The 12,861-nt window shown below is 53.7% G+C and overlaps 1 protein-coding gene across 1 annotated transcript in view; it reads left to right on the top strand.

The window, feature by feature from the left end:
- The first annotated feature begins 4,803 nt into the window (after positions 1-4,803).
- The window catches only part of Cyp46a1 (cytochrome P450 family 46 subfamily A member 1), a 37,716-nt gene continuing 29,658 nt past the window's right edge, over positions 4,804-12,861 (top strand). Inside the window, exons 1-3 of the mRNA XM_026399430.2 lie at positions 4,804-4,922; positions 10,903-10,983; positions 11,582-11,663. Of these exons, the coding sequence (XP_026255215.2) occupies positions 4,804-4,922; positions 10,903-10,983; positions 11,582-11,663 (282 nt within the window). The remainder of the gene's footprint in view (positions 4,923-10,902; positions 10,984-11,581; positions 11,664-12,861) is intronic.

Genomic DNA, 12,861 nt, shown 5'->3' with positions numbered 1-12,861 from the left:
GGTCAGAGTCCCGCTCTCCCACATTGTTTACTGATTCACTCCCTGTCTCCTCCCTGGTCCATCTTCCTGCCCTTATTAATTTAATGTAGGACCTCAGAATTTTTCTCTCGTCACCTCTTGGCCTCTTCATACTTCTGTGCTAAGTGGGGCTGGCGAGGACTCAGGACCTTGTGTCTTATCTGACCCTGTTGGGCTGCCTCTGTGTGGGGGCTGCCATTAGCCCTGCTGTGGAGTGTGGCCTGTGAGCCAGGTCTGGTTGTAGAGATGGCACAGCGTGGCTCAACTCAACCCTCGGGACAGCGCTCTTCTTGTCCCTTTGTCACATGAGGGGAAACCGGGGCACATGGAGATTAAATATCTTAGTTGAGGGCCCCAGGCAGGGAGGAGAGAATCCAAGGCTCAGCTGAAGCCAGATCTGCTCCAGAGCTGGCTTGTGGCTCTGCTGCTGCTGGGTCTGCGAGAGGGGTATGACAGCCTGAAGTGCCAGGCCCTGCCACTGGGGCTGCCAGTCTGGCTGGGAAGCAGTTGATAGCAACCCTGTGTGCCCCTCCTGCCCAGGGCAGAGTGCCACTGTCATGAGAAGGGGCTGGCGGAGTCACTATTCCTTGGGCAGTGATAAGAGTGGGTGGCTGGCACCCCACATGCCTGGCACTCTTCTCCAAGTGCTGCTTTATCCACTCCTTCAACACTGTAGTAACAGTTGGAGGCAGGTGCTGTGATCACACCTCCCGGCAGGCAGCCTACAGATGTAGAAACTCAATCCAGAGAGGTTATTTCCTGCCAAATGTCACACAGCCATTATTTAAATTCGAATTCAGGCAGTCCACCCTGGAGCCCCAGCTGTGGCCATCCTGCTGTGCCACTTGAGGCATTAAGTCCCACCCCCCCCCCCCCCAACTGCCCTGTGGTTGTGCAGATAAGAACTCATGTCCAGGGAGGGGAGAGCTGCCTTTCAGCACCTGCGAGGAGTGGAATTCAGGACTCCGGCCTCAGGCATTTCTTCCTTGCCTTGCAGTCCCTCGGGTCCCTTTGCCCTGCCAGTTTCCCTCTTTACCTCCCCAGCCCAGTTTGGCCTCCTGTCAGCAGCCTGTGTCAGGCTCCTGCTGCCAAAGGCACACAGCTTAGTTCTGGACCCTCAGGGCCAATGCTTCTGTGTGGCTCAGCATCCAGGATCAGGTCCAAAGCATATCAGCCTGTCGTAACAGCACTTCAAACCCCTGCCCAGGCATCGCTTGTACCTTGTTCGGTTGTGTCCAACTGCCCCCAGGACGCTGAGTGGCCACCCTTTTCTTCTGACAGTAGGAAAAGCCCTCTGTCCATGACTTCAACAGCCACGTCAGTAAAGGGAGTGCACAACCTCCAGCTCCCCAAGGTACCCTGCCTTTACACCTTGCAGATGTTTGGAGGTTGACTAGAGGGGTAAGGACTCTGGAGACCAGGTTCCAGTCTGGCCTGTGTGACCTTAGGGCAGTCACTTAACCTCTCTGAATCTCACTGGAAAACAGAGATTATCAGCAGGATTACTGTATTAAAAAAAAAAAAAAAGAGGTAACATTGCAAATGTGCCCAGCATGTTTCAGGCGGCTTCCTAGGCAGAAAGCTCTGGATCAAGCTAGTGGTATCTATGCTGGCAGCTTCCAACTGTATAAGACAGAATGGGAATGGGCATACTGGAGACCAGCACTGGAATGATACGGGAAGAAATCCTCAAAGTGGGAGCAAAATGAGCTGCTTTAGAATAACGTGGAGAACCCAGGTCTTCTCGTCGTCGGGCGTCTGTGCTTGCTTCTCCTCCCCTTCTGAGAACTAGCTTTTATTGAGCACTGACTGCATGCCATATGTCTCCAGTGTGTCGGCTCATTTGATCTTAACAGTGGCCCCACAAGCCACCACCAATATCATAGTCCCTCTTTTCCATCCCAGGGTGGTTATGTAACCAGTCTCCAGGGCTTCCCAGGCAGTTTTGAATGGAGGCTGGCTCTCCCAGGGCCTGGTCCTCCTCCTTCCCTGGCTCCTGCCCCTCTGCCTGAGAGGCACCCAAGTAGGGCGGCCACTTCAGAGCCACCGTCCTGGCTGCATCTCCCCAGAGGTTCCTGCTGGGAAACTACTCCCTTTATGGCAGGTCTACACTGGTGGCTTGTTTTCAGGCTTGAGGAGAATCTCCTGCAGGGCAGCTTAAGACCCAGGTGGCTGGGTTCCAGCCCAGATTTGACTCAGGTTGGGGAGAGGCTGAAGCTTCGCAGTTCCACCAAGTCCCTGGGTTGTGCCTAGGGGCCAGACTTTGAGAATCAGAGTCATGCTAGTGCTGTTCAATCAAGTATGATATGAGCCACATGGGTGATTAAAAATTTTCTAGTAGCCCTATTAAAAAGTAAGAAGATTAGGTGAAATTAGTTATAATAATATATTTTATTTAAGCAACATACAAAATAGTATTTTAATCAATACAAAAATATCAATGACTTTTAAAAAAAAAAACAATTTCTCTGGGCATTCAATTTATGAAATCCGATGTGTAATTTACCCACACAGCCCATCCCAGTTTGGACTAGCCACTGTTCAAATGCTCGATAGCCACATTGGACAGAGGCTACCACACTGGATGACATTGGTCTAGACCATCCCTGTGAAGGGGCAGGTGGTAGCCCTTCCAGGTAGTACCCTCTGCTGCAGCTGGCAGTGCTGCCGGCCCAGGAAAAGGACCTTTCAGCCTTGGAGCCTCTGTGCATGCCCATGTTCCACCACCTGATTTCTCAAAGAAGAGGGTGACATGTGGTGCCTTGGGTAGGGGAGACTGTTGTCCAACATAGTGGGAGGAAGGGGGTTCTCTATGGACAAAAGTGCAGGGGTGAGCAATGGTTGGGCTGAACCAGAGGTCACTGATATTGCCTGATGTTCCACAGAATATCAACATCACCCCCTCAGCCCTAGGTGGACGGACTCAGCTGGCAATTGTGCCCAGATGCTGCTCTATGCCTGCCTCTCATGGGGCCCCAGCCTGTGCCCAGAGCTGTTCAGGATCTGGGCCTGTCCTCAAGAAAACCACTGTGCAGGCTCCAGAGGAACAAAGCATGCAGAGTGGTCGCCATACAGCCTGAACCTTTTTGTAAACTCAGGGCATGGTGCCAGGAACTCTGGTTTTAAAAGTGTCCTGTCACTTTTCTTTTTCTAGCTAACCACACACTCACCTGAGAGCACAAATCTACATCCCTCCTGATTGCAACCCCACCCTGCTTCCAAATTGCCCCCAAATCTTGGAGCTCTCACCGCCCACAAGGTGGGGATTGGCTGACCTCACTGCCTTTCTCCTGGCAGTCCCAAGAGCCTGAGGTCTTCGGTGCACTTCTACGTCTGCTTCTGGCAGCCACGCGGGGGCGCGGTGGCAAGTTACCGACCCCAGCTTGACGGTCCAAGTCCCTGCAATGGGATGGACTCCTTTCAGCCGGACCAGTCTAGGCGGTGGTGTCCTCGGGAGCAGAAATCTTGTCTCTTTGGTGCAAGGCACGCGTCTGAAAGATTGGCCTTCATCACCCCGCAGACCATAAGGGTTACTGTCCCTGGCTATACCTGGAAAGGTGGGCACACAGGTCACTTTTTTCCAGTCCCCAACCTCTCCAGGACTGGCCCAAGACTAGGGCAAGTGTATGGCCTCTTCCCAGAAGTCCCGCAGCGTCTGAACTCTTCTGGCGCTCCCACTCTAGCCCAGAAGATCTTTAGCTGCGCTAGGAGTAGGCACACCTGGCCCTTGCAGTCCACTGCTGACACTTTGGGTGACCATTGGGACAGGCACAGTGAACTTAAAAGCCCAGGGTTGGCCTCTTTGGACAAACCCGAATGAGTAGGAGAAGCCTTTGGCCACCTGGGTCACACTCCTCGCTTTCCCCAGGGAGAGGATCAAGGGTACATGATGCCCACTCCAACGCCAGGTGCTCCGGACCCGGGGCCACACGCTCGGGCACCCTGGATCTGGGAGACTTGGCGGGGCCAGGACTCGGAGAGAGCAGCTTCGAGTCCCGCAGCGTGCTTCATCCGCAGACTCAGGCCTCCCTGTGTCCCGCGGGGTCCTCGTCACCCGCTGGAGCCTGCTGGCGGACCGCGGGCGCTGGGCACCTACTGGTCGGCGAGGGGAGGCGCCTGCGGGGCATTTGGGTAGACCAACTTTGGGAGCCTGGGTTGGAGGAAGAGGCTTGGGAACCGTCGGCGTAACGCCGGAATCTGATGGCTTCGATGGGGTTTCCAGAAGGTTTGAGCAAGCAAGGAAGGGACCTAGGACCGCGCGTGGAGAGAAGCCGCTATTTGGAGGCGCCAAGGGGGCGGAGCCAACCCGTTAGACTTCACGAGGCCGCCGGGGTAGCACGCGCTGAGAAATCAGGGTTGCCAAGGACAACGCGTTTGGGGCGGGGCTGCTGCCGGGGCGGAGCTTGAGCCTGAGAGGGCGGGGAAGGGCGGGGTCTGGGGGTGCGAGCCAGAAGCCAAGTTATGATTGGTGGAGACCTCCTGTTCTGGGCAGGGTCTGGGCCGGGGCTGTGTGAAGATCGGGGAGGAGCTTAGGCGGGGGCGTGGCGTAGAGGGGGCGGGCCCCAAGCGCTGGAGTCGAACTTGGAGACGTGGTTGGCGGGAACCGCGCGCCCGGGGCGGGGCCGAGCCGGAGGGGGCGGAGCCGAGCGGCCGGGGGCGGTGCTGGGGAGCGCCGGGCCTGGGGCCGAGGCGGCGCGCGGCTCTGACAGCCGAGTCGCTCGCGGCCTCCCGCCCCCTCGGCACGGGCGCCCACCGGCCTGGCCTGGCCTGGCCTGGCCCGGAGCCATGAGCCCCGGGCTGCTGCTACTCGGCAGCGCCGTCCTGCTCGCCTTCGGCCTCTGCTGCACCTTCGTGCATCGCGCTCGCAGCCGCTATGAGCACATCCCCGGGCCGCCGCGGCCCAGGTGAGCGGGGGGTGGGGGCGGGGGCCTGGATGGGGCGCTCGACTGGGGGGCCGGGGGCCGCGCCCCTGCCAGCATCGGGTCTGGGGGACCAGCCTGGTCTTTGCGCGCGACCGCTTGGAGACCGAGGCCGTGAGAGGGGCGCTAACTATTCTTAGTAACAAATTACTCACAGCCGCAGCAGCTGCTGGGCGCCCGCCGCTCGGCTGGGCCCCACAAACGTGATAGCAGCGACAACCCTGTCAGGTAGGCTCTATTGTTAACCCATCGTTCAGACCAGGAGGCTGAGGCGCGCAGAAGCGAAGTCACCTGCCCAAGGTCACACAGTTGATAAGCCTAGATTTAAGCCCACGTCAGCCTGACTCCAAAGTGGGTGCTCTTAACTTTGGGATTCGGACAGGATTAACCCAGCAAAGTGCACTCTTTGGTTACATTCCCTCGTGTTTGTTGTGTTTCTGTCCTGGGAAATACCGTTTATCATTTCAGTACTTTCGTCCCATTCTTGGTCCCCACCCAACTTACCAACCCCCTCACCAGAACTTTGGAGTTGCTGAATTTTGGAGTTGCTATGTCATTTCCCTGCTCCTAGGGCTTTCCATCACTTTAGAACCAAAAAACCCAGTTCCAAATTAAGTCCACTGCATGGCCAGCAAGGCCCCTGATGAGTTCTCCCAGCCAGCTCTGCACCCTTCTCTTCTGTCTTGCTGCTCACTGCTGCCCTCCCTCTATCCCAAGCTGGCTCTCACCCCACCAGATCTTCCTGTTCCCTTCTGGAGCCTAGGCATGGTGGGCTTCTTCCTCTGTCACCTCTGATAGGCTTTCCCCAACCACTCTGTGTCAAACCACTCAGCCCCAAACTCTTTATGAGGCCATCTCTCCTGAAGGCACCTTTCCACCTGTTGACTGTCTGTTCACCTGTTGATTGTCTGTCTCCCCGTTTAGACTGTGAGCCCCAAGAGGGTAGGGATGCTCTGTGTTCACTTGTGTGTACCCAGCACCTGGCATGTTGCAGTTGCTCAATAAATATCTGTTGAATGAATGAATAAACAATGGTATTAGACACACTTTTTAAAATCTCAGGGCATGAACATTCTGGAAGGTATCTATCTCCAGCCCAAGCCAGAAGTGCTGGCTCTAGAGCCTGAATTTCTGTTTGGTGGTTTCAGGAATGATCTCTGGCTGGTGACATGGGGAGGCAACTGTTCTCCCCTTGGCTCTCTGTTGTCTCTGCCCTTTCCAACTTTTGGGTCTTCCCTGGTACCCCCTTTTCCTTGATGAGCAGTTCTGCTTTCTACTTCACCTAGGTGGATCTTTCCCCAGCCCTCCATGCTTGGATTAGAAGCTAACTCTTCAGAGAGATCCCTCCTGCCTGATCTTGGATTTATTGCATTTGTTTCATAAACCCTTAAGCCATCATGTAGTTTTTAAGAGCATAATTGGTAACTGGCAAATTATTTGTGCAACCTCATGTTAAGTGTCTGTCTCTCCCCTGGGGCCTGTGTCTGTCTCATTCACTGCTGTGTCCTGACATCCCAGCACAGCAGCACCTGGCAATAAATAGTGATTCAAGGATGAATGGTGGAAATCTACAGTTCCGTTAGGCACACTAGCACTCTCCAACTCAGAACCAAAGCTGGGAATGCGTGTTTTTGCGCTTGTTCTGATGGGTCTCAGTCTCCTTATAACCCCAAGAGCTTCAAACATTACATACCTGGTTGGATCTCTGTATGTGAAGAAGGAAGAAATTAAGTCAACTCCCTATCTCTACCTATTTTTTTAAAATCAAGATATAACTTGCATACTGTAAAATTCACCCTTTTAAAGTATATTATTCAGTGATTTTGGGGGAGGGGGTTACCGAGTATTGAACTCCAGGGAACTGGACCACTGGACCAATGCCACTGGACCACTGGACCACTGAGCTACATCCCCAGCCCTATTTTGTATTTTATTTAGGTCAGGGTCTCACTGAGTTGCTTAATGTCTCGCTTTGAACTCATGATCCTCCTATCTCTGCCTCCTGAGTTGCTGGGATTTCAGACATGCACCACTGCATGGCTTCTAATTCAGTGATTTAAATATAGTAACAGAGTCATAAAACCATCACCACTACTTTCAGGACATTTTTGTCCCTTTAAGAAAAAACCCTTGACCTATTAGCTATTACTCCTCATATCCCACCCCATACAGCCCCAGCACTAATCTGCTTTCTGTCTCTACAGAGTCACCTACTTTGGATATTTCATATGAATGGAATCATAAATATATGGCCTTTTAGTCTGGCTTCTTTTACTTAATGTATTCGAGGTTTATCCATGTAGTGGAATGTGTGCATATTTCTTCTCTTTTTACGCCTGAATGATCCCCATCTCTTGCACCAAGAGTTTACCTGTGACCTACAGGTGTGTGTGGGAGGGGCAGAAAAGTAGAAGAAGGCTGAATATAATCACTCTCGGGCTCTTTATTAAGGAGGTGAACTGAACAGTGCATATATAAAGATTTTGGATTACAACTTGATTGGTGGTCAAATATAAAACTGCTTGATGAAAGTTCTGAAAACTTTCCTAGCACAAATTAGATATTCCGGCATTCAAAGCCTCCACCCTGGAATCATGATTGGCAATGCCGTAATTGACAGGAGGTCTGTGTAGTAGGGTTCCAGTAGTGGCATTTGTCCCTTGTTATTTCAAGGCTTTGCCAGCTTGTAGCAAGGAAACTCTATAGCTGCTGTGGCCTGGCCCACCCTCTGTCCTTCTGTAGGAGGCCCTCTTCTCCAGGATGTCCTCCCAGTGACCTTCTCTGTGCTCTTATTACCATGTCCCTCTGCACTGATTCATTTAACAGACAAAAACTTAGAGGCCCCTGCCTGTCTCACACCCATGTGGGTTGCTTCTTTATTTCTCTGTCGCGGCTCTCTAACGTTCTCAGCAGCCCCGACGGTCTGGTGGCGTGCAGTGGTGTCAACTTGACACTGCACGGTCTCTCCCGGTTTTTATTTATTTTGGAAGACATTTTTTTGACTTCGACTCCGGACAGAGCTGGTTCTCTCCTCCTGTCTGACTTGCCCAGCTGCCCAGGGTGCTTCCCAGCCTTGGCGAGGCCCCTCCTCAGGCTCTGTCTGTGGTGCAGCCAGTAGATTTTGGATGCCCAGCTCAACACTCGCTGTCCCGTCCCACCAGGTGAGGCACTGGCCCAGCTCTCACCCCTGGTGGGGTCCCCACTGCTCAACCAGGGCGTAGGCTCCCTTCATCCCCAAGTGGTCTCACCGTGGGCCCCTCCTCTCGTTCCTGTCCAGGGCTTTCTGTCACCATAGCAAACCCTGGATTCACACCTGGCCCATCACAGTGGTATAGGAAATGGACGTGCTGGGCAGTGCCAGACAGGGGGACTCTTTGTCGGCCCCCTCTCTCTGGGCTGCCCTACCATATCCAGTCTATCACCAGGGGTATGGCAAGTGGGCTTCTGTCCGTTGGGGGTGCTGAGCTGAAAGCCCCAGTGTGGCTCGATCCCCTCGGCCATACCTGCCTATTTCCAACACCAGGCCTCCTGCTGTCTTCTCCTGGCGTCTCCTGCAGGAACCAGAAGGAACAGCTCTTAGTTTCCTTTCTTGACTGGCCATGGGAATCCTACCCAACTCCCTGCCCTCTGTCACCTTTTGGTGACATTTGCCTTTCTTCCCAGGTGGTGGTAGCCCCCAGCAGCTGGGGATCCCACTGGAGTCACACAGGCCTACAAGAATGAGACCATTCCCCCAACACGGATAGATTTTGGGATTGACAGTCAGAATGTTAGATTACTCTGAAAATACAGCCTGTCTGTTCATCCTTCTGTAAGCCGAGTGGTGTCGGTGCAGGGCTACTCACCTGGAATGGGCCTCCTTTGCCAGGGTCACCGTGTACTTCCTGCCCCAGAGCATTTTTCCACCCATTCTCTAGTCTGCTCTCTTGCCTTCTCTTGACTTCTGTCACCTCCCCCTCCACCCACACACTCGGCTTTTATTCTCGCCTCCTACTTCCCTGAGCCAATGGAATGAGTGCAGAGAACTTCTTTCCAGGGGGCCTGCGCCTCGCTGCCCACCCTGTGTCTTCCATCTGTTCTTGCAGATGGATGTCGGTGTCCTGGCCCAGGCCAGCCTGCCCCTCTGCTCAGCCACCCTGCCCCAGCCATCCTCTGCCCCCCACCCTGGCCATCAGTTGGTCCTCTCTTCTGCACCACACCATTTGATATAACCTGCTGTCCAATCCCGGCTTGGAAGACCCTGCCCCTCACCCTCTCGCTCCCTGCAGCTCCTACCCCATGGCCAACTCTGCCTCTGAACTCGGAACTTTGGCTCCTGCCTCTCCACTGAATGAGCTTTGCTCCAGAACCCCAGGGGTGCCCAGTTGTCAGCTCCCCGTCCTCATCCTGCCTGGTCCTTCAGTGTCCTGGACAGAGAACATGCCAGAGCCACCCGGCAGAGGTGGAGGGAGCCGGGGCTGGTGGTGGGGGCTTCTCCACGGTGCGTTTACCTCCTGGAACTTGTGGCCCATTCCTCTCTGGAGCAGAGCCAGAGGGGTCCTGGTGGCAGAATCATGCGGTGGGCAGGAGGCCATCTGCCAGCCCAGCAAGCTCTGCTCGGTCCTTCTCATCTTAGTGAACAGCAGCTCCACCCATTCTCCCAGCTTCCAAGGCCACAGCCCAGGGCACCCTTGGCACCTCCCATGCCTTACCACCACATCTGTGTGGTCAGTGTGCGCTGTTGGCTGTGCCTTTGAGGACAATCAGAAATCTGACTTCTTATCACCGCCACTGCCCTACCCTGGTCTGGCCTCATCACCTCTCCTAGCCCCTCACGGGTGCCCCTGCTTTCACTCCAGTCCCCTGTCCCACTCCAGGTACTCTCAGCACAGCAGCAGAAAGAATCCACCTAAGTCCAAATCAGATCCCCCCACTGCTTGAACCCTACAGTGGTCCCACGTGACTGATTTCAAAGCAAAGTTTGGTCAACGGCCTATGGCACCCTATGTCCACTGAACAACTTTGGTGACCCCACCTTGTATCAGCTGCCTCTTAAGTACTCTGCTCTGGCTACAGGGGGTTTCTCTCTATCTAAGCACATGCGTACCCCAGGGCCTTTGCACCAGCTCCTGTTGCCTGGACTGCTATTTCCCTAAATACTTGCTTGGCCAAATCCTTTACTACTTGCAGGTGTCAGATCACAGGCCACCTTCTTGGAGAGATGTTCCTGCCTGTATAAATGGCCATTCCTGCCCCTCTCCCCAGCACTCTCCTCCCAATATATATCCTGTTTTTCTCCCATCACTCTCTGGCATCATGTTTATTTACTTCCTCTTTTTAATCTTCTCTCCATCTCACCCTGGGAGAATCTGAGCTCCATGACCCAGAAAACTCCAACTGCAGTCTCATCGTCACCCATTTGGGATGCTGCAGTGAGCATGATTGGAATAAAATCATGTAAGAGGCAAGAAGTCACGGGCATCCTGAAATGTGCTTCAAGGTCACACCCAACAGGCTTGCTCTGCTCCAGTGCCTCCCCTGCAGACTTAGATAAACTGGCCCTTGGTGAGGCATTTGAAGTACCCTGGGACCAGCAGTGCAGTTGTGGGCAGGTCCCTACCTCTCTGTCCTACAAATGACACGGTTCGTGATACCTAGATTACCCAGGAGACAGAGTGCCCAGGTGGGGTGAGGCTTAGCATGGTGCTCGCCACAGGAAGTAGGCCACGGATGTCAGAAGGTGAGACACCTCATGCTCCTGAACCCTTGCTATGTGCCAGCCCTGGAGCTCTGACCAGGGACAATGCCTCCTCTCCAAGGAAGCCTTTAGCGCTGGTGGGACCTGGGTTGCGTCCTTTCTGCGTCACTGCCTGGTGGTCCTGAGCCAGCCCACGGCCTCCTCGCGCTCAGGCCTCCCTGTGTCCTGTGGGGGAGGGGCAGCCTTCAGTGGTGCTGCTGCTGAGCCTAATGCTTCCTCTTCTTCCAGTTTCCTTCTAGGACACCTCCCCTACTTTTGGAAAAAGGACGAGGTTTGTGGCCGTGTGCTCCAAGATGTGTTTTTGGATTGGTGGGTTCAAACTTGTCACTTGTGGCCTTACTCCAGGTCCTCAGGGGGAAGTCATCCCATTTAGTCACACAACTCCCAGCCCCACCCTCCCCTGGCCCAGGCCGCACCTGAATGAGGCTGGGTGGAGGCCACCTTGTGCCATTCATCAAAGGGGGGACCTTAGACCAGCCTTCAGAAGCTCTTTGAGCCTGAGTTTCCTTATCTATAAACTGGGTGTGTGGGAGGGGACAAGACTGTCATTGTTTGGGCTGGGACTTAACACTCTTCAAAGGGCTTCCAAAGAAAAGTTGTCATGAAGATATGGTTCCCAGAACAACCTTCCCAGGCAATTGAATGAGGGTCTTGCAATCCCATCACATGGGCATGGAAATTGAGGCCCAGAGAGGGATGTGACTCAGCCCTGGTTGGGCAGGAGCAGAGCCTCACCCCCAGGCCTCCGGACCCCCAGCACGGGGTTCTTCTCCTGCCCTGTGCTGAGCACCTTGTGGGACGGGATGCTTCTGTTTCCCCTGGCAGTAGGCACCCCCTGGGCTGAGGCTGGGCTGAGGGGCACATCTCTGATGGTTGACAGCCTCTTTCTGGTCACTCTGATTTCCAGGGCTAAGAAGTACGGACCTGTTGTGCGTGTCAACGTCTTCCACAAAACCTCGGTCATCGTCACAAGCCCTGAGTCAGTCAAGGTAGGGAGGGTGTGGTTTCCAGGGCAGCTCCCTCCCTTTCCCTGGGTTGGGGGAGTGAAACCTGGTCCCAGGGACGAGGAGGACCGCTCCAGAGCCAGATGCATTCGGGCTGTTCTCCCAAGGATCCAAAAGGGGGGGCCTCTTAGAAAGAGGCCACCACTGGGGCCACCTCCAAGCACTGCCATGGGCACATGGAGCGGGAGGGGACTCTGCTGTTCCTGTTTGGGCTGGGAATTTGATCCATCTGGTTAAAATGTAGTGAATTTGCCTTTCTTGGCCTCAGTTCTTCATCTAAAGAGGCAGCAATTTTAACCCTACCTTGAAGCTCTCTGATGAGAATCAAATTTGGGTGGATTTGCCTAACACGAAGCTTCTAAGATACCCAAGCAGTGCTTACTGTGTGCCAGGTACTTTGCTAGGTACTCCATCACTGTTGACCCATTTCATCTTCACGGGGTGGGGGCTCTTATTAGTCCCCATTTTAGAGATGAGGAAACCGAGACAGATGGCATTAGTCTGTACCATGTAGGAATAAAGAATGAATACCCATCATCTGCTTTGGAGTTGGCCAAACCAGGCTCAAATCTGGGCTCTGTGGCTGGCTGGCTGTGGGACCTAGGACAAGTGACTTCATTCTGGGCCTGATTCCTCATCTATAAAACAAGGATGTTGCCTCTCTTGAACAGTGGGCTGGAACCATGGGGCCCATGCCAGGCACATGCCATTTGCTCAGTTAGTGTTGGCACTGTTATTTTTCAGAGTGGATGTTCAGATATACTGCTATGACACAGCGTGGCCGCGGTGAGGGGCGAAATACAACATGTGGTGTTAGTGGGGTTTTGCTTTGTTTTGTTTTTGTGGTGCTGGGGATTGAAGCCAAGGCCTCAAATGTGTTGGGTAAATGCTCTACCCCTGAGCAATACCCTAACCCTAACTTTGGGCATACTTCAGGAGACAGGCTGAACAACCATGGTGTTACTAACAGAAGGTCAAAGATTATTTTCAAAAAAGCTCAATTTCACAGACATAGTTTAAGAGTTTTTAAAGTATGCGACCAAGAACATGCATAGAGACTTTCACGATACTTGCAGGTGTATATTAGTATGGTGCATTATGTGAGTGTGGCAACTGATACTCAAGTATTAACAAACCTTGCATTCCTGGTCATGATATGTTAAGGCTTATTTTTCTAAATTCA

This window comes from Urocitellus parryii, chromosome 6 (genome assembly GCF_045843805.1).
Source record: "Urocitellus parryii isolate mUroPar1 chromosome 6, mUroPar1.hap1, whole genome shotgun sequence".
Classification (NCBI taxonomy): Eukaryota; Metazoa; Chordata; class Mammalia; order Rodentia; family Sciuridae; genus Urocitellus; species Urocitellus parryii.
Note: the sequence above shows the minus strand (reverse complement) of the source record. Positions and strands in the feature narration are given on the sequence as shown.